The 20,196-nt window shown below is 53.3% G+C and overlaps 8 protein-coding genes across 8 annotated transcripts; 4 read left to right on the plus strand and 4 right to left on the minus strand.

The window, feature by feature from the left end:
* Window positions 1-292: 292 nt before the first annotated feature.
* BDP81DRAFT_33042 (uncharacterized protein) lies at window positions 293-1,687 on the minus strand. The gene is made up of 4 exons (XM_060585397.1): window positions 1,380-1,687; window positions 810-1,276; window positions 512-740; window positions 293-458 (listed from the first exon to the last, which is right to left on the minus strand). Exons 1-4 carry the CDS (start codon window positions 1,574-1,576, stop codon window positions 422-424), a joined length of 930 nt encoding a protein of 309 aa, XP_060444662.1. The 5' UTR covers window positions 1,577-1,687; the 3' UTR covers window positions 293-421.
* Window positions 1,688-2,879: 1,192 nt separating this feature from the next.
* On the minus strand, window positions 2,880-4,605 carry BDP81DRAFT_33077 (Alpha/Beta hydrolase protein). Its single transcript, XM_060585445.1, has 2 exons — window positions 4,008-4,605; window positions 2,880-3,911 (listed from the first exon to the last, which is right to left on the minus strand). Exons 1-2 carry the CDS (start codon window positions 4,489-4,491, stop codon window positions 3,211-3,213), a joined length of 1,185 nt encoding a protein of 394 aa, XP_060444663.1. The 5' UTR covers window positions 4,492-4,605; the 3' UTR covers window positions 2,880-3,210.
* Window positions 4,606-5,389, plus strand: BDP81DRAFT_33061 (uncharacterized protein). Its single transcript, XM_060585418.1, has one exon. It carries the CDS (start codon window positions 4,720-4,722, stop codon window positions 5,215-5,217), a length of 498 nt encoding a protein of 165 aa, XP_060444664.1. The 5' UTR covers window positions 4,606-4,719; the 3' UTR covers window positions 5,218-5,389.
* BDP81DRAFT_428961 (uncharacterized protein) lies at window positions 5,304-5,806 on the plus strand. The gene has a single exon (XM_060590474.1). The coding sequence runs from the start codon at window positions 5,362-5,364 to the stop codon at window positions 5,518-5,520; it is 159 nt and encodes a 52-aa protein (XP_060444665.1). The 5' UTR covers window positions 5,304-5,361; the 3' UTR covers window positions 5,521-5,806.
* Window positions 5,795-7,674, plus strand: BDP81DRAFT_406843 (protein phosphatase 1 regulatory subunit SDS22). Its single transcript, XM_060588990.1, has 3 exons — window positions 5,795-6,464; window positions 6,553-7,431; window positions 7,491-7,674. The coding sequence occupies exons 1-3, from the start codon at window positions 6,203-6,205 to the stop codon at window positions 7,508-7,510; spliced, it is 1,161 nt and encodes a 386-aa protein (XP_060444666.1). The 5' UTR covers window positions 5,795-6,202; the 3' UTR covers window positions 7,511-7,674.
* BDP81DRAFT_375287 (NAD(P)H-dependent D-xylose reductase xyl1) lies at window positions 7,621-9,879 on the minus strand. Its single transcript, XM_060586714.1, has 3 exons — window positions 9,506-9,879; window positions 8,129-8,919; window positions 7,621-8,067 (listed from the first exon to the last, which is right to left on the minus strand). The coding sequence occupies exons 1-3, from the start codon at window positions 9,648-9,650 to the stop codon at window positions 8,032-8,034; spliced, it is 972 nt and encodes a 323-aa protein (XP_060444667.1). The 5' UTR covers window positions 9,651-9,879; the 3' UTR covers window positions 7,621-8,031.
* A 2,267-nt stretch (window positions 9,880-12,146) lies between these two features.
* Window positions 12,147-14,235, plus strand: BDP81DRAFT_288001 (kinase-like domain-containing protein; the record flags this gene model as incomplete). Its single annotated transcript, XM_060583045.1, has 9 exons — window positions 12,147-12,515; window positions 12,572-12,827; window positions 12,930-13,088; window positions 13,141-13,190; window positions 13,242-13,303; window positions 13,370-13,424; window positions 13,486-13,632; window positions 13,693-14,082; window positions 14,125-14,235. Coding segments are annotated over 9 exons (1,599 nt in total), but the record flags the coding sequence as incomplete, so codon positions are not given.
* A 2,914-nt stretch (window positions 14,236-17,149) lies between these two features.
* Window positions 17,150-18,411, minus strand: BDP81DRAFT_320720 (uncharacterized protein; the record flags this gene model as incomplete). The annotated part of the gene is made up of 2 exons (XM_060584541.1): window positions 17,150-17,819; window positions 17,876-18,411. 2 exons carry the CDS (start codon window positions 18,409-18,411, stop codon window positions 17,150-17,152), a joined length of 1,206 nt encoding a protein of 401 aa, XP_060444669.1.
* Between the last annotated feature and the right edge of the window lie 1,785 nt (window positions 18,412-20,196).

Consider the following 20,196-nt stretch of genomic DNA (forward strand, 5'->3'; position numbering starts at 1 on the left):
AATCTCCTCCTCTTAGGGAGAAATATCGTCGCGCTCAAAGTAAGAAATAAATGTACAAGGATTTCTCGTGAGAAGTCAAGAAAGAGAAGAAGAAACATTGAAGTATGAAATGCCAAGGAGATTGCAGAAATAATACATATGTTGTCTCCAAACGCCATGACCATCCCTATCCAGTGGGATGGATTTTCAAACGCCTTGATCTTTATGGTATTTTGCGGTTTTTGCAAGTCCAGCAGGCTTCATGTAGCCCGTTTCAACAACAGTCAGTAGCAACAGCGAGAAATAGGTGAGAAAAATAAAGACAAGATTGCGTGAGAACGTAAAGTCATTAGTTATGGTGAGCCGGGTATTCCTTCGTCCTTGGCTGAGATGAGAAGATTTGGATGTTGTAGGAAATGGGGAAAGGGTCGGGGTATGCCCCTTAGAAACGGCCACCACGGGGCGTGCGAGGAGAGTTTCTGTATAATCATCAGCAAAGAAGCGGTGGTGTTTCGGGTAGAGGGCGACTTACACAGTCGAGATGTCATCGACGTGGTTGCAAAGCGCGACAAAGAGGTCGAAGAAGAGCGGGGTGCCGCCATTGAACATCTCCAGCTGCATCGTACCGCTCCGCTTAAAGGTGCTCCGGCTGCGGATGATGAGGGCGAGGTAGTGCGCTCGCAGCTTCGAGTCGCTGTCGGGTGTGTTTGCATAGGCATACCGGGCAGACGCCAGGATGGTGCTGCACTGGATGCCGGATTCTATAAGCCACATGTTAGTGAGATACGTCAAAATGAAAAGAGGTGAAAACACCAGGATGAGAAACTCACGAAGACCCTGCTTCCTCAGCGAAACCCTCTTCAGCTCCTCAAGACCATACTTCTCTGCGGCACAGTAAATCACCGTGTCCTTGAGCAAATCGCCGTCGACACCGTGGTGGTAGACGGTCGACTCGACGCCGCCTCTGCCGTTGTCAGCGGTCCTGTCGAGGGCCTCAATCTCCCACGAGTTACGGCGCTTGTTGTGTACCAGACGCGGGTAGTAGTCGCCCTTGTAGAGGTACTCCAGCACGGACGAGAAGATCTCGGGCTCCTCATCGGGCAAGGCGATGCGCTTGGTCGGGGCGGCCGACGAGGAAGCCGAGGCCGGGGAGCCGACGACGTCGGCGGGGCTGCCGTATAGGTTGGCGCGGAGGGCGTTTTGGAAAAAGGGCGAAGCGCAGAGGACGTCTTCGTGGGCGGCGAAGAGGCGTTGTTCTGTGCCGACGACGAGGGTTACGATTGCGGAGGTGAGGTTGCTGTTGTTGGGTGGGGTTGTCAGTGTTTGGTTCCTTTTATCTCTTTCGAAACGACATGCATCCAGTCGACGGGGAATATAGGGTAAATGAGGTGAAGACTTACTTGCTCATGGAAGTATCCTCGGTCGCAGTGCTTGTTGTGGTAGTGGCGGTCGTTGGTCGTCGGCTGTGGCGGGATTCATGGCGATGTTTCGAAACGCCGCTGGATTTGCTGAATGACGAGCTTGATTTGGATGCCTTGTGGCTCTTTGAGAAACTCTTGTTAACGGTCTGTGGCGGTTCGTAGCGTCTGCTGAACATTTTGACTGATGACTCCTGGACCGGTCGGGATCGATTTTGCCGAGTAGGAAAGAATCAAGTGTAGAGATCAGATATCACACCTCGAATGCCCAAGGAACGTCGTTGGGGGAAATCTCAAGAGATGGAGAAAAAAAAAGGTAGGTGGTGGATGGAATAATTGATTATCGATGACTATGGGATGGACGGAAAGATTGATCCTGATGGAAAAATGTGTTTGAACTACCTAAAGCGCCGTTTCCGAGATGCGTGAATACAGAAGAGAGAGAGAAGTCAAGAAAAATCCATGGGGGATGGGCAACCGGATTCTAATATATACAGCCTGAGTTCCTGGCACGGTCCCCCGAGATCCCTCCCCTACCTGAAGTACGTTGTAGTGATTGCCTTGCACCGGCTGCTTTTGAACAGGATACACCGAGACTCTGTGCCTGGGGAGAGGGGGGCGGACTGATAAAAAGAAGTGGTGAGAACGTCCTCATTGGACGCGTCTGGGGGATCAAGGGGGACGCGTCGGTGGGTCGGAGGGACGCACGCCTCGGATGCGATATCACGTGCACGACAGCAGGGTACTTCGCTGATGTTAAAGTGGGGGGCGCGCCGGGTTCTGCTTGGCTGCCTCTGTGGTGGCACTCTTGGGAAAGTTGGCGGACACTGGCAGGTACTGAGAACCAGGCCGAACCCGGTCCTAAAACTGCGCCATGTCCAAGCCATCCGCAGGGGGAACAACCTAACAAGGAGCCGAGTCTAGGAAGAAAGAGAAGTGTGTGCAAGCTTGCGTCGGGTTGGCTTTGGTGCAGTTGGTTCGGTGCCACTGTGCTCAAGTCAGGGGGGCTGGCTGATTCCTCGCTCCTGTCGACAGGTCACTCCGCGGTGACTCAACAGCCCAAAGGGTACTTATGTCCGGGAGTTTGCGGGCTGCCGAGCACACATCTGTGGTTCTCCCACGGTTCACAGTTCACGCGAAAAGCTGCCTAGGTGCCTGGGACAGTGGAAAAAGCCTGAGATGATCCACGTTGAGACGGCATGGCCGCGTCCAAGCTTCTGTGCCCATCACTTGGCCGGAATAAGAAATGTTAGGAGCAGATACTCAATCTGGCTTCATTGCCGTTGTACAAGGGGCGAAGACTTTCAGTCAAGTAACAGGAATAGTTGATGGGATCAAAGGAATCTACTGATGATTTGAAGCATCAGTTTGGAGATGAACTGATCTACCAGTAATTCAATGTACTGTTTTGCTCTATCTTAAAAAGCCTGACATTCAGAGAAAGGCTTTGGAGATGGCGCACATGGCGTTGGACCGTGAGGGATGGTACCATCCATCCACCCGGCTCGGTTTTCTGCAAAAAGAGGCAAGGCAATTTAACCCCTGACCATCACTTATCTCTCTAATAAACCTGCACTGAGGTGGTTTGCCGGGGCCCGGGGAGCGGTTCCTAGCTTCCCAGTCCGAAATCCAAACCGAACTCGAAAGCCGAAGCAGCTCCCCCGGCAGTGCAATAGACTCATTCAATTCGCCAATCAGGTTTGCCCACTTCAGGATGACCAACATCTACAGCTTTGAACTGTCACCGTGACAGCTTCGTGTGAATTTACTGCTCAGCTAGACAGACTTCACTTGATGTCATTGTTAGTGTCCATCAGATTTTAGCAGCGACCTGCTCAATGCAGGCGACGACGGTTCTGCGTCCCTCTAGCCTGACGACGGCATCGTTGTGGAAAGCGCCCTGCACCGTCTTCTTCTCTACCTCGAGCCCGACCTCTTCGCAGCGCCGGACCAGCTTCGCGCCGTGCCCGGCCGGCACTAGCTCGTCCCTGCCAGCTTCCACGATCGTAATGCGAGGTCTCTCACAGCTCCTCGACCCGGACCAGTTCCCGGCGATCGCAGCTAGGTTCGTCCAGCTGTCCAGGTGATTCCGGAGAAACGGCCAGAGATGACGGTATGGCACCCATTTCTGGGGGTACAGCGTCGCCAGCATGTCCTTGACGGACGTGAAAGGTGTCTCGAGGATCAGCGACCGTAGCCGCAACGTGGGCGGGAACGCCTCCCACGCGGCGAGGTTCGTGGCGACCCCAGCGCCGATGCTCTGACCCCAGAGTATGACCTCCGGCGTTGGGCGGTGCCTGTGGACATCGTGCTCGCTGTGCATTCGCCCAATCCAATGCAGAGCCGCCTGCGCGTCTATATTGATACCCTTCTCGGAGGGACGACCCCTCGACGTCCAGTACCCGCGGTAGCTTAGACACACAAAGGTGTATCGCGCCGGCCGTTTGCTCTGCTGCAACGATCGCAGGACCCATGATAGGTCGGGCAAACGTGGGGGAATGGACGAGGCGTTTCCTATGTTCCCCAGAGCATGAGCCTTTGTTCGTTTGGAGAGGCACAAGGGGAAAAGCTATGTGCCTGCCGGGGTATGGGGACGGGGACGAGGCGGACCCTGAAAGTAGAGGATGTAGATGGACGGCACCGATAGAGTATCGTCGAGCGACGTGGTCTTCCTGTCACCAGTCGATGTCGCCGAGGCCACGCAGAGGGCTAGATCCGTCCCGTCGGCGGCGCGGATCCTCTTCTCCTCCCACTGTACACCCCAACACTGCTTCGCGTAGTCTTCGATGCGCTCCCTACGTGCATTGGGTGGCAGGCCTGGCATGTAAATGATCTTGTTCTGGAAGACGATCATTGCGAGACACTTTTGCGTCCACAGAACGACCAATAGGCCGGTAAAGACGAGGGGCGGTACATAGAGTGCTTGAGCATTGAAGTGCCGCTTGTGTGTGAGGCCGAGGTGCGGCGTCAGAGGTAGCGTCGGCATCGACTGCCGCTGAGACGTGGCTCGCCATGGTGCCGTGATGAGAAGTGCTTGCAGACGGCGAGGATGATGTAGGAGCTGTCCAATCGAGGATGCGCGGATAGCATGCATCACGGTTGCTCGCGAGACATGGAGGCGCGAATCGGGCGTGGGGTGAGATGATGTGGCCCAGTTGTTGGGTCTAAGGTAACGGAAGAAGACCCTGAGACGCGGATTACCTTAAACAGAAGCGTTAGGTACCCTGGGAAAGAGGGGCGGTTCCTGGCTGCTGCTTGCGCAAGAAAACGACACGGGGACGTTTGTTCGGAGAAGATATCGTGGACTTTAGAGTGACGGGTCATGACATGGTGCGCAGTGGTCGTGTTCGAACGCGACTGGGTTCACTATGGCCGGGCATGCAGGCGGTCCTATTCCGTCCAGACAGCTTCGGAGGCAACGTTCGAATTCGGCGTTTGGCGGCAAACGAAGACGGACTTATTCAGCACAAGGATTGCAGGTCGGGGTCCCAAGATTCCAGCCCAATGGTCGGCGGTCTGCATTCGTCCATCAATTGCAACGGTGATTCCTTCTCCTCTTGAGGGGTCTAGTGCGTCCTCTTTGGATACTGTAATTGACAGGATCGAGGAGGAATGGACAATAGGCGGGCTTCCGCCATTGGCACGAGGTGTGTCTGTGTCTGTGTGTGGTGTTGGGTGTGTGTTCCGCTGTGTAAGATGGGAGATGGTCAAGACATGTGCTGCGTCTGAGACAAGGCCACTCTGTGACACCAGGCAAGACAAACTTCATGATGACAGGCTGCAACAATGGCTTTCTAGAGGGTGGTCTCGATCCAGGTAGTAAGACAGTCATTAAAGACTGCCTGGCGCTGCTCTATCTGCCGCTTCGATATCCGTTCCCTTCTAAAGAATCATCATCTCATTCCACGGCGTGATTCTCGCTTTCTGGGTCCATCCAGCCCGGTACCTTACCGAGTATACTACAATGGTAGACCTAGTAATACCCCCGCCTTCACTGCTACTCGGGTACTTCGTCAGTTCCTGCCCGCCTTCCTGGTCCATTGGGACGTCATACTCTAGCGCCAAACGGCCCTCATGGATTGCTGGAACCAGCCCGCCAATCCTACGCTCGCGAAATATCTAGTAGGTCGAATGGAAATGGAAGGCAGGCACAGGAGAGGGGGATGAACCGTACGGAGTACCTACCTACGGATACACGACAAGCCCAGCCATCCCGTCACTTCTCGCCTTACCTCATTGCAGGTGTTCCCAAATCCCCAGGGGCATGTGCTGTGCTGTTCTCCTCCCCCTGCCCAAATCCAACACCTGCACACCAGGCATTCGGGGGAAAGGCGTCCACGTGTGAGGTGTGCGAGAAAGCGGGCGTAACTATCCGTACTCCATACGGAGTAATAAATAATCAATCAGCCCGCCCCCTCGATACTAGACGTTGCCTTGCTTTACACCGCGAAATCGCACATCCTTCCCCCATATCCCGTATCCCAGCATGTGTGACACTAGATCTTGATTTTCGATCCCTCACCAAACAACCCCTCCATTTTCCCAATCCCACTTCGATCTGCCGCCGTGTCCATTTCCTCCAGGTCCCCCAAAGCATCCCACTTTCTTGATCAGATCCTCCCACCCCGCCCCGCCGAGAATTCACTGCCGACTTTCAGCAACTGCCTTTTTTCCCGTTTGCTCATTCTCGCCCCGCCACTCTTAAATCTCCAACATCACTCGGAGCCACGACCGAACAAAAGAAACCTTATCCTCCAACAACAGCCACCGCGAAACCCCCCGAACCGAATCGAAATCCGCCCATCATGCCCGGCCCCGTAGATCCCACCACTCCGACAGAACCCTCGTCGCCGAAGCACTCTCCGCGCATCGAGCTCCCTGAAGAAGACGCCAGCGCCTCCCCGCGGACGGACGGCCAGACCAGCCCAGGCCTAAGGAACAGCAAAGGATGGGACGGCAAGCTCAGGGTCCAGCGCACCGCTGTTCTCGCCAACCCCGAGATTCTCTCCGATCCGGAATCAGACGACGAGAACGTCCTTCCGGGCGAAGAACTACCCGCTGACGAAGGCAAGTCTCCCTCTGGCGCGCTCTCTTCGTTAGGCTAGAAGAATGAAGCGAGACGTATGCATGGGAACTAACACATACCCTCCCACAGATCTCCTCGACGGCGAAGACCCAGAAACAGACGAACTCATCGTCTCCCACGCCCGCGTCTCCTCCATCCCCGCCCTACGCCTCGAACGCTTTCAAAAAGTCGTCCGCCTCTGCCTCCGCCAGAATTCGATCCAGTCCATCGACGGCCTCGCCGCCCTCGCGCCCACCCTCGAGGACCTCGACTTTTACGACAACCTCATCTCCCACATCCGTGGCCTCGACGACCTCGTCAACCTCACCTCCCTCGACCTTAGTTTCAACAAGATCAAGCACATCAAGCGCGTAAACCACCTGACCAAACTCAAAGAGCTCTTCCTCGTCGCCAACAAGATTTCCACAATCGAAAACCTCGAGGGTCTGGATAACCTCACCTCCCTCGAACTCGGCTCCAACCGGATCCGCGTCCTCCAAAACCTCGATTCTTTGAAGAAGCTCGACGAGCTCTGGGTCGCCAAGAACAAGATCACCGAGCTCACGGGGCTAGGCGGCCTCACCAACCTCCGCCTCCTCAGCATCCAGTCGAACCGTATCCGCGATCTGGCGCCCCTCGCCGAGGTGCCCGGTCTCGAGGAACTTTACATCTCCCACAACGCCCTCACCTCCCTCGCCGGTATCGAGAAGAACGAGAAGCTGCGCGTGCTCGACATCTCCAACAACGCTGTCGCAAGCGTAAAGGGCCTCGCTCCCCTCAAGAACCTTGAGGAGCTCTGGGCCAGTTACAACCAGATTGGTGACTTCAACGAGGTCGAGAAGGAGCTCAAGGACAAGGAGCACCTGACAACGGTCTACTTTGAGGGCAACCCGCTGCAGCTTAGAGGGCCCGCGGTGTATCGCAACAAAGTCCGTCTGGCATTGCCCCAACTATCTCAGATCGACGCAAGTGAGTACATTGAGAGAACCCCAATTATCGCGGAATCACATGCTGACAAATCCTTCTAGCCTTTGTCAAGACATCATGATTTTCAGGCACAGCATTTTTGCATGAGACCTATGAGGCTGGCGTGGCGTTACAATGGCGTTTGATTAGAGATCTGGGTGTAAAGGCAGAAATCAGTGGACATATAAGGGCCTTTCTTCACCACACGAGATAATTCTCGGTACACACACACACACACACACACACACACACATACACAAAGCCGCACTGTGCATGTTGCCTGGTGTGATGCTTTGTTCATGGGCAGGCGGCTTTTTCTGACTTTGGGTGTGTAAACACTGCATGTCACGGGCGAGCGGGATTTCCAACCTGGCTTGTTCATGGCTTTCGTTGTATTTTAGCGGCAGATCATAGTCTTGCCGAGGGAGAGGGTATCTAGATACAATTGACGTACGCTGTACGTGGTTTGACACATGTTGGACAGAGCTCCCATGCACACCGCCAGTTGCAGACTACCAAAAGGCCGCTCTCAAAGGGGTGGTGCGGGTGGTTATGAAGTACGATAAATCAGGCAAGATGGATGGGATGTGGAATGTGACCCATTTAACCAAAGATCCAAAGCTTCTCAGTGGGGAAGTACTGATATATCTGTTAGCTGACATTCATTACACAACAGCACCTTGATGATGAATGAACTCACGTTTGCGGGCTGGTTGAAGCGGGTCTTCCTGTCAAGGGAGCTGATCTTGTCGATCTCGGACTGCTCGAGGTCGAAGTCGGTGACAGACAGGTTTTGGGCAAGGACGTGCTTGCGGCTGGTCTTGGGAATGACAGCAAGACCGCGCTGGGTAGCCCAGCGGAGAAGGACCTGGGAAGGCTCCTTGTTGTGCTTCTTGGCAATGGCCGTGACGGTAGGCTCCTCAAAGAGAGGAACAAAGTCGGTGGCGTGCTCCATGTTGAACTCCTTGAAGGAGGCAGGGCCGAATGAGGAGTAGGCGGTAACGGCGATACCCTCGTTGGCAGCCAGCTTGATCAGGTCAGGCTGGACGAGGTAGGGGTGGTGCTCGATCTGCAGGGTAGCAGGAGGGATCTTGGCGTAGCGGAGGAGGTCGTAGAGGAGCTGGCCCTGGAAGTTGGAGACACCGATGCTCTTGGAGAGCTTGCTCTCAACGAGGCTCTCCATGGCGGTCCAGGTCTCCTGGATGGAGGCCTTGGAGGGGCGGATCTCGGTCTTGCCATCGTAGTGCCAGCCGGGAGGGTATCTGACGGAGGGGTCGACGTACTCGAGGGCGACGGGGAAGTGGATGAGGTAGAGGTCGAAGTAGTCGACGCCCCAGTCGGCGAGCTGCTTCTTGACGATGGGCTCTACGCGCTCACCATCGTGGAAGGTGTTCCAGAGCTTGGAAACGATGAAGAGCTCCTCACGCTTGACGAGACCCTCCTTGATGGCGCGGGCAACACCCTGGCCACACTCGACTTCATTGCCGTAATCTGAATAGTTGACAACGTCAGTGACATGTTTCTCCTGTGGCAAGAATTGCGATTGTAGCGATTCACAGGTTGCATGATTTGTACATATGTAATTCGGGGAATACGGGAGTGTAGCCCCGAGTGTAGGTGGATGGCATTGGTGAGGGCAGTGAGGGGAGTGACGAGTGACAGGGTAGGTCGGGGGGGGGGGGGGGGGGGGGGGCGAGGGGTGCTAATCCCGGATGAAGTGCAGGGGTGTCTGCGGAGAGCTTTCCGGGTGAAGTTGTAGCGCATGGGGGAAAACCCCCCATCGGTGCACTGCAGAAATTCGCACCGATCATCCATGGTGGGGTTGAGGAGGGGTAGTTCAGGCTTCCCAAGAAGAATTATGGAGGGGGAGAAACGAAGCAGACCACCAACACCAGCGTCAGTGGCAGCGCGCAACGCGTTTTTTCCAAAGAAGAATCTGTCCAATTGCTTCTCTATTGCCACACAGTTGCTGCTTGTCATTGAAGCTGAGTTGGATGCGCTGCGGCATTCTACCTCTTGCTCTCGCTCTCGCGCCACCATGACAGTGTATGCTTGTGCTCGTAATTTGTTCACTTACCGCAGGCGCCGTCAAACAGACGGTATCCGGCCTTGATGGCCTCGTAGACGGTGTCGGCGGCAATGGCGTTGTCAACCTTCCACAGACCGAAGCCCACTTGGGGCATGTCAAAGCCGCTGTTCAGCTTGATGTTGGGAACGGCCATGATGGATGGTAGCTGTCGTTCTTCTGGGGAGTAGGCCGTAGGAGAACAGGTTCGAGGGTGCCAAGTTCAAACCAAGCGTGGTAAAACTTGAGAGAGAGAAGAGGAGAGGGAGAGAAGAAGAGCAAGGACGGCGCTCGAGGTCAGGAAGAGAGACAATGTACGTATTTATAACCGTGGTACGTCAGGTGCTCTGATACCTGGTTGCCAGGCAATGTAGAACAAATTGGACAATCGTCTGGCCGGGAAGGCAAGCTCACTGAATCCTAGGGTAAGTAGACCAGTTACAACTTCCTGGCTTTTCCCTGCCCGCGTCGATAACCTCCACCTGTACCCGGCCGGCTGCGCGCCTTCAGACACCCCATGGTGCCGTCACCGTACAGATTTGGGGCGATATCTAGGGCTCAAGAGGCTGGCGGGGTGAAAAGGGACCGATAGGATAAAAAGTGACACACAGATCGCCTTCCCCAGAGCCAACCAACCAGCCAGGGGGTCCCCGCTGGAGGGTAGAAAGCTAGCTGCTCATTCCGAGCCCGTGGCACGTCGACATTGGACGATATGAAATATCCATACGTGTAGTGGCCGGGTAATGTTACGGGCAGGAAAAGGCACCTCAGACGGAGAGGCGTGGATAAGCCGGCCGGGCTTCATGTGGACATGGGGGTGTGGTCGCTGCTACAGAACGACACGCGCCCATTTGTGCGTTTAAATCAGCCTGAGGACTTGAGCGACGGTCGACCCAGGAGACTTCCATTGGGGTAAATTGGAGTTCAAGCTTCCCGCTGCTGGCTGTCAAGGTCAGGGCCCCATTTTGCAAAGTTTTGCTGGATGGAGGCCAAGATGCATGGGAATTGTGACTTTAGCAGCCCTTCCTTTGGTGTTGATTCAGGGCGGTTTTCCTGCTCTGCCACTGGTTCCCTTCGACTCTACTCCGTTCCTGCTCTGTAAGAACCGCGACCAGCTAACGCTGTGCCTCGTTGACAATGAGAAGCGTGTGAAAGACGGCATGGGGTACGCATAATACTGTATTCTGACAGGTTTTCGTACGTGTCACTGCTCCCCCCCCTAGGTGTGTCTGTATTTCGAACGAGAGAAGCTGCTTCTTTTTGGTTCTCGTTTTCTCTGTCCATCACAAGCGTAAGTACCGTATCTGCATGTTCCTGGCCTGGGCCTCTCAACGAGCATTGCTGTTTCCAACTTTCCCCAAGGGCCCGCACGAGGTGCTATTGTGGAGAATCGATTTCGCTGAGACCCGTTTTATTTTGCATTTAGCCTGAATGCTGTCCGGCGCGGCTAATTGGCTTCTCTTCTTCCATCGTCAACGACTTGCTGGACTTCTATCCGCAGAACTTCACCCGCAGAGCCCGGCATAGAAAATATCTGTATGCTCCCGAGTTCCGATTCATCAACGCTACTGAATACTACACAGCGCATTAGTCAAGCCGCCGCTACCTCGATTGCTAACCACACCAATCATACCTCTTCTTGGACGCCACTGAGATGTCAGATCTCCGAGTTGCACGGTGGCTGGCGTCAGATAACACTAATTCACATCAGACTCGACCCGAATCTTCACGCGGAATGTCGCATATCCCGTCGCCTCCTTCAATGCATCCTCGGCCCATTTGCCGGAGCGCCTCGTATCCACGTGGGCGGGCGCGTGGGGTCATTCCGGGCCTGAGACCCTCTCTGCACTTCATCCGGGTGGATCCCACCACGAGATGAATCTGAGCCTCATCCCGCTGCTCTCTTGTTGACCAAAACTGCCTTTGCGCCCGAAGTGACCGAATGGAAGACCTGAAGCTCTCCTGCTTTCAACTTCAACTGTGTTCTCCCAAACCTTTGTCGAATTCGTGACGAAAATAGTCCAGAGGCTTTACAATGACCTTTGTCTCGTGGCCTCGATCGAGTGCCTGCGTCCAAATTGTTCTCTGCCTTGGGAAGACCGGTAAAGCGGGATTGTTCACGCTGCTAATGAAACACTTGTACGCCAGCAAAGACACAATGAGCCAAGGTTTTCAAATACTTTGATTTCAAGTGGCAGGGCACGTTGATGTATTGACTGCTCTGGAAGACGGCGCTCCCAAAGTCATGCTCTCGTAAGTATGCGATACACATTGTTCTCGAAGACAACCACAGGGATTAGCTTCTTGTCTTGCCTTTACATCATTCCTTTATTGAACGAATGATGAAGAAACTTTTGAGGGGAAAACACGTATATATGCAATCGACTGCCACTGGCATTTGATCACGAGAAATAGAGACATATTCATCAAACACATCAGCATCATCACTTACACTTTCAATTTCACCACATCGAGGCAAACGAGGCAAGTACCATCGCGGGACTATATCCAATCAAGAATCATCAGCATGGCACAGAGCCCTATTTATCAGGCTCAGGCAGTCGGGAACAATAATGGCCCTCGCCTTGGCCAGGCCGCGCAGCGGGCAGCGAGGGAACATAGAATAAGGCTGGCGAACAGGATCGCAGCAAAAATGGGTCACGAGAGGGCTCAGGGTTATCTACAATACGACCAGAACGGCAACTGCCATCCTTGGCGTTACGGCACTCCACCCCAGCCGCTTGCTGACCCAAGAATCCAAGAACCAACGATCAAGTACGCTCCCCGCTACTTCGACTCAAGACATCTAGATGAGGCACAAGCAAAGTACGGGGGCCAAAGGAACCCCAAGGGCTACAACATCCGTCTGAAGAGTATCTTGGGAGCAGGGGGCTACGGGATAGCAGCTCACATCTCACACAAGAGCCCCGCCAACGGATTCAACACTGACTGCGTGATTAAGGTTGAAAAGTCTCGTCACCATGCCAATTCGGCGCTGGCACGGGAGGAGAGGGCTCTCTGGGTAAGTACTTCCCCGCCCTGACCTATGTTTACGGTTATCTTTCTAACGTGTTGCAGAAATTCGTAGGAGCAAAACATATCCTGCAGATATCGGATATCACTGAAGAAATCAAAGCACAAAGGGCTGCTGACCTGACTGAATTCCAGAATAGCCATCCAGCCGGGGCCAGACTTCCCCACCCAGAGGTCCAAGACAAGAATTGGACCCTCAAGAACTTCCAAACCCAACCCATTCGCAACTTTGTCATTCTCGAGAATGCCAATCTTGGTGACCTAGGCTTGTGGCTCAGCAAGTCTAGCCGTCTTGGGCGGCGTTGGCCTGAGAGAGCCATCTGGATGCTCTTCCAAAGTCGTAAGTTTTTGAACCGCTCTGCCTCATTATCTTTAGATTGTGTTACTAACTCTGTCTTAATAGTCATCCTTGGTCTAGTTGGTATGGGTTATCCTCTGAGGGAACATTACGAACCTTCGCATCCAGATTGGAAGTACCAGAGTCCCATTGACGAGGTGTTCCCCGATGATCCGAATTTCAAACTCCAAGAAACAGTGCACTTCGATCTTGACCCCAGAAACGGTAAGTCCTTGGGCGCATCTATCTCTTGGTTACAGGGAGCTAACTTTCGCAGTTCTTTTGGCGAACAGAAGCATGCTTTTTGGCAATCTGCCTACCTTCAAGGTATTTATAACCTCTCACCCCCTCTTGAAAAGATATACTGACAGTTTTCAGATTGCCGACTTCGGACTAACCGAGTTCTTCAGCGAGCAAGAGGGTAACCCCGCATACTTCAAGTAAGTCAACGCCCAAAAAACTACTGTGAGTTTGACGTAACTGACATCTCTTCTTTCTACCAATAGCAAAGAGTACTTCTGGCATTGTCGTCTCAGAGGAAAGCCCGTTTACTACACGCCCGTAAGTTAACCCTCACATTACGTGTATTTGCCGATCGCGTTTACTAATATGCAATGTATAGGAACAATTTGCTGGCGATTGGGAGTTCATGGATAATGACCTCATCAACGACGACGGTGTCAACCACTTCGTGGCCACAGATGGAACGAAGCCGCCAGTTGCTGGCAACTACGGAATGCATACGAACATCTACCAGGTGGGCGCCATTGTAAGTTGATCACCATGAGCTCCACTTTACCACGCTATCCGAGACTAACAAGCTTGACAGATTTGGTGCGCCATCACTCTCTCCTCATTCTCAGACCGTGCTTTTGGTTTACCCTACAGGGACGCTTGGGGACGAAAGATCGTCACCTATGGAGGCGCCCTGCAGAATACGCGATTCCGCGACGTTGATCCCGAGCTCACAGGTTTGGTACAGAGATGCCTGGCCCATTGCCCCTCTGATCGCCCAACTCTGCAAGAGCTGGTTGCCGTGATCAACCATCGTCTCGCCAGGAACGACTTGGAATCGGACGAGGTTCTGAGTGCGTGGTCCCGGGATTTCTTCACAACCCCTCGCGTCCCCGGTGATGAACCCCCTCCAGTCAAGCGCGAACGCGAGGACGACGGAGACGACCAGGAAGGCGATGCCGCAAGGGGCGCAGCCCGGCGTAGGGTTGGCAACGTCAACGGCGAGGCCGTTGCACAGAACGTCCAGAGGGTGCAAGCCGAACCGTTGCTCTTCAACGCGTTCCAGCCCCCGGTCCAGCCTCAGTTGATGCAGGGAAACAACCAGCCCAGGCCAGCAGTCAGGATCGGCCCCGTCGCCCCAGGCTTCCCGCCCCTAATCCCAATGCCCGTTGTAAAGGAGGAGTCTCAGGCTGCCGCGCCTGTCTTTGTCGGCCTCGAAAGCCAGTACAACCGACCTGCAGCTAACAACCCGCCTGCCGGCCTTGACGCGAGAGTCTTTGAGGAAGTCATGCCGCCCAATAACAACTACATCTTCAACTTTGCCCCGCCAAATCCCGTAGCACAGAACCAAAACCCAGATCCAGAAGCAGGCCTAGCAGCATATCGTCAAGCGCAGGCGATTCGGGGCGCGGGACCGATTCCGTGGAACGCGTACGTCCCGCCAGGTCAGCCCTTTCTTCACCAGCCAGTGCCGAATATCCAGCCTCCTCCGCCTGACGCTATGGAGCCTCCGGTTGTGCCAGCTGCTGATTATAACCCGTATGGTGAAGCCTGGCGGTTCAATTCTGTTCACCAGCATACTGTCGACCCTAACCCGTTTGGTGGAGCCTGGCGTTTCAACTCTGTTCACCAGCATACTGTCGATCCTGCCCCGTATGCTCAAGTCGGGCAACTGAGCGCTTCTTCTCGCCGGCAGCAGCAGCAGCAGCAACAGGTTCATATCTCTGCGGAGGCTGGCCCTTCCCAGCACCCTCAAATGCGGGTGCAGCATCTTCTCCAGGATGCTCAGGAACACAACATTGGGGATGTCTATAATGGCACGAATCTCTTTAATGAGTTTATCAATGACCCTGATGCCATGGACCAGGATTAATGCAAAGAAGCAGCAGTGAGTTTGTAAGTTATAGTCATCTGGTTTGTCATAGCCTTGCCTTCCCTGAAGAATTGTAACGGATCCAGAGTGGCGAATGGCGTATGGTGTGGATGAAGACAGTGACGGCTGGCCCCGTCTTGGCCCACGGTCATGTATCCTCAAATGAGGAGTCGGTAATGAAACAAGGGTCTTTAGGTGTTTCTTGACAAGGTGAGTTGTTGGCTTGTATGTTACTAGATTCAGATTTGCTTTGGTTTTGCTTCGAGCCGGCGTCTGGTGTTGGACAATTCCGCATAGATAAGAGATAAGACGATAGACAAGAGTTATGCCATGTTCGTTAAAAAAAGAACACTGTCGCATTTCGATTCCATCTGATGCATCCTCGGCAATAGCTGACAATTAACCTCTTTGGGTGGCTTATAACCTGAGCCATCGCCATCGCCCTAAACCCATGCACAACCTGCCCTTTTACTAAGGTATGACTGCTTGCGCCGATCTACAGCAAGAGGTGAGAGGACAAATTGCTCTGCATTATTCCAGAGAAGGTGATTGAGCTCCCGTAAGTCACCACCCGGCTGTTCGCCCATGCGGACTTCTCATGTCTTTGTTGATCTGGTGGGGGACAAGGCGCCCTGGCAAGGAATGCTTGCTCACCTTTAAGCAATCCGCCTCTCTTATTAACTCTCTGTCGTTAACGTATTCGTCGACGGATATAGCGTTCGGGAAAGTGAATAGTATATAGAGGTATGAACATATGAAACATAATAATAGAGGACAACATTAGAAGAAGGTGGCCGACCTAGTCAACGGATCGCTTCAATCTCCTATGACGTGTATTGCTCCCGGACGCACACAGCCAAGCTACTTTGCGCCCACAATAAGGGACGACTTCACTACCACTCTTATACTCGGCGGTCATTTCCTTCGTCTGGGCACTCAGAAGAATAAGTCAGAGCCAACCTCAACATACGTAGTATTTAAAAAGAGCCGTCGGACAACTTGAGTTCCGATGTATCGACACTGCAGGGGCCGCTTGGCAGTGGAAGCGAGCCATTCGATGGTCCTCAACGAGATCACACCTGCTCATGGAAATCAAGGTGCTGATGGAAAGCTTTGTTCAAGACACCCATTCAACTGTCTTCTTCACACTTTGTCTACAAGGTATGAACACGTTGGTCCGTCACCTCGCTTGGTCCGTGACGTATTCGTGATGTGCCAAATGAACGACGAGCAGAAGTCCTCGATAGAACCACCCTTGATAGCGTTAGTAGACTCTAAGCTGCTGATTTCCGGAAGCTTTGTTCGAGCCAATATGATCAACTGTCTTCTACACTCTTTTTATGAAAGGCATGAATGAATCGGTCCGTCAGCTCGCTTAGTCCCTAACGCATTCATAGTGGACGAAATGGCTCACGAGCAGAGGTTCTGTACGAGACTACTCCTAGCGGTACTAGCAAAATCTAAGACGCTGACGGAACCTTTTTTTCAGGCCAATGTGATCAACTATCTTCTGCACTCTTTATCAAGAAGGCATATTAAACAAATCAGTCCGTTACCCCGCTTGGTTCGTGACGTATGACGGGCGAATGAACGAGCAGAGCTTATAAACGGTGAAAGGAACCTATGTGAACGTTGAAAAGTTTGGTTAACATACATACACGGACTGTTCTCATGCCTGGTCTTGTTGGGAAACTATGATGAACGGGTACAGCAAACAGCTACCAGAACAATGCACCAGAGTTCGTCCTCCGCATCAGTCTTCGGCAAAATCTTAAGGTCTATCGCGTTCAGGGGCACAATTTATACTATAGATCATCACCTAGCTATTCGCCAAAGGACTCGCTCGACTGGATTGCAAGGCCATATATCGGAGTTCGTCCCCCGCATTAGGCTTTTTTGGCAACTTATCTGGGCCTATCATAGTTATGAACTCTGTTTAAACCTTAGGCTTTTACCCGGAAGCCATGAGGTAGATGGAAGTAGACGCGGTCTTTGTATCGCGAGATTATGAAAGAAGCTGTGACACAAAAGAGATATATCTTCCAATGTAGGGTATCTTTTCAAAAGTCTAGTAGTAATGCCTTTGTCATCCAAAACTCCAAATGGTATGTACATTTCATCGTTTCCAAAACCCAACGCCAACCCAAAAACGCCTGAAGCAAAGACCCCCGAACTTTTCTTATGCCTGCCAATCCCTCTTCGTCTTTTTCTGCGAGCTGAAGTCGTAATTGGCGTACCGGCACTTACACTGCTCTCTTCCCGCCGCGACGGTGACGGCATTACCAGCTTTGTCCTGACAATCCGGGCCCCCCTTCTTGATTTGCACGATCTCGACTTGACCGGTCCATGCTCCCCACTTGACGTTTCCATCAGTGCTATTCGCGTTCGTTCCAGACGCAACAGTGCCGAGCGGCGTGGTCGTGTTGCGTCTCGTCCAGAGGGTCGCGCGGAATGCGGTATCGGAGAATGTGCAGGTTGCAGCGCGTCCGTCTTCGGTGATGGCCTCGGACGGGACCACGGTCTTGGGAAGGGAAAAGTTGAAGACGAGGCGCTCGTTTAGTGTGTTTCCTTCGAGCAGCACCATTGTCTGGTTTGTGAACTGCGGAGCAAAGGGGTTGGAGGAGGATGATATCTGGTAGGTGTACGAGTTCTTTGGGGAAATTGTCCAGAAAAAGGATGCGAGAGAGTCGTTCGCGGATTGCGAGTAGTTTTGGTAAGGGAAGCAGCGCCATGTCGATGGGTTGGCGGTACATCCGGTGTTGGATTCCAACAGAGCCGTGTTGAAGGCGAAAGAGCCGGAGGGGTATAGGTTTGTCGAGTTCGTGGGAGCTGGCGATGTTGAAGGAGGTCTTGCAAAGTGTTAGTGGTGGTGTAAGTGGATTAAGAATGGAAGGATGTGACATACGGACTACGCTTTCCAACAGTCAGGCCAACTGACAGACCAACAATCAGGCTAATTCCAAGGATAAGGACAACTATCATGCGGTATCTGTTGCCGCGGCGGGCGATCCAGGGCCCCTTCTTGTTCTTCTCTGCAGCCGATGATGGCCCTACGGGCGTAATGATGGGGAGGAGCTGAGACTTGTCCTTGAGAGAATTCCTGGGAGAAAGCCTGGGGGTTGATGTGCCCGAGCTCGGACGGCTGCCAAAGCTGCCTCCGCTGAGTAGGCTGCGTGTGCTCAGAGTGCTGAGGGTGCTGTCGCGAGACGAGCTGCGAGAGTAGGCCGGAGGAGGGTAGGACGGGTGCGGGTTGATAGCTCGTGGTACTGGCGAGCGGCCGTAGTATTTCGGTTTCGTGCTACGGCATGGCGGTGGTGGAGGGAGGGCAGCAGCTTTTGGGTGCGTAATGGCGGGGAGTGAGTCGTCCTCCGCGATGACGGGCATGCGACCAACGGATGAGAATGTACGGCTTGAGCCCGGAGAGAAGGGTGACTTGGGCATCTTGTCGTCGAGTCTAAATTACACAGCGATAGTGTAGATGGTTCTTATGTGCAACAGCCCGACTGCTGTTATACAAGACTGAAAATCGGCGTAAGATTACTTTCAAGTCGCTGAAATGGGTGTACAATAACGAAATTGTTATAATGTCGTCACTCTTGGTGTTTACTGCCTTGGCGTTGTCGATTGCAGATGGCGTCAAATTTCAAGTGTGTAAAGCGGGCGTAGAGAATGATATGAGTCGTGATACTAGGAAAGAATGGGATTACACGGACTCGAAACTACCAAATTTCAAGGAATCGGACTTGTAGAAGGTGAAAACGGATGCGGCTGAGTAAACCAAGGATCCGGGTTCACAAGGCAGTGATGTCGAGATCTAGAGTCGTGGTACCCGTTCAATGATCTCAGACATGCGGCTTCATATAAGACTTCAGCATGCCGGAAAAGTCGGCTATCGAGAATATCGCGTGGCAGCAGTCCTCGTTTGTTTTTCTCTGGCTGGCGATTCAGCTAACGTCCAAGGAACAAAGAATGTCGGACGGTTTACGGGGTGATGGTCAACGACAATGAACCGAGTCCCGGCAGACAAAGGACGGGTGGGGAGAGGGGGCAACAAGAGCAAAGAATGCTGCGTTTGAGATTTTGTGCCTTGAGAAGCTTGACTTAACAAGAGTCGACAGCCCACCTTTTGCCGCAGTTTGAAGCCACTTCTTGGCTCCGGACAATGAACGACTTCGTCTAGATTCCCCCGAGAGGGGTCCTATCTCGTCGCATGGCATATCCGAAGGCTGAGCACACAACATATGGGATCAGGGCGCACGATGCGTGGCAATCCCATGTGCTTGCATTTCAGCTGGGTTCTGGCACTCGCCAGTCTGGAAGCGTTCGCAGTCCGACGTGCTGCTCTGTGATCGGCAACAGGAACGGCTTCATTCCGAGCAAGGATCGCGGGCACGATGTAACAGGGGTTCTCGATCTGGCAGACTTTGGCGGGATGTCAGCGACGGTGGCTACCCGGGTATGTCGATGTTCATCGACATTGCGACGCTAGGAAGTAGCGGGCAAAACGGGGTGGTCGGGAAACTGCAGACACACATCCACGGTCGATGGAACGGCTGCAGAGAACAATGGGATGAAGAGGAGTCGTCGACGTCGAGAATATCCTTTAGAAGTCCAGCTCGCGGCGGCCCAGCAAATAGTCTCGACGATAGCGTCAGTCTGGTCGGGCCATCATTGGTTGTTGGCACCAGACTAAGACACCGCTAACCACTTCAAGCCATGGAAGACAAGGAAACTCGCAGCAAGTTGTCAGGAACCACTTGACGGCGTCAAGCCCCCAAAACTTAGCCCAGATGCCAGCGGGGGTTGAGTACATAGGTAAACAGCACCAGAGCACGTCTGACCAGAACCAAATTTTGCAGGGCCTTGATCTGTCAGCGCGGGGTTGCACGAGAAGGAGTTTGACTGCGCCAAGGGCCTTCAAATTCGGACACGGGAGCTTGTGTCTGAATGAGTAGTAGGTGTGCTGACAGCGATACTTTTTCGTCGGCGTTCAATACTGAACGGGGAAAGGGACCAACTGGCGAATACAACGAGCCATCTAGGTTGAAGTGTGGAAGTGAGGAATGCCGTGGGGGGCTGATAAAGAGGCTCAAAAAGACAGGAGCCGAAATGGCGATCAGCGTCGTGTGCAGATGTGCAGATTGCACGGTAACGAGAAACACCGTTGGATGAGGGGCATCTGTAGAAAACTCAGATCGATGCTAAAGCCACTAATATCGTAGTTTC

Source organism: Colletotrichum phormii, assembly GCF_030913505.1.
Source record: "Colletotrichum phormii strain CBS 102054 chromosome Unknown BDP81scaffold_11, whole genome shotgun sequence".
Classification (NCBI taxonomy): Eukaryota; Fungi; Ascomycota; class Sordariomycetes; order Glomerellales; family Glomerellaceae; genus Colletotrichum; species Colletotrichum phormii.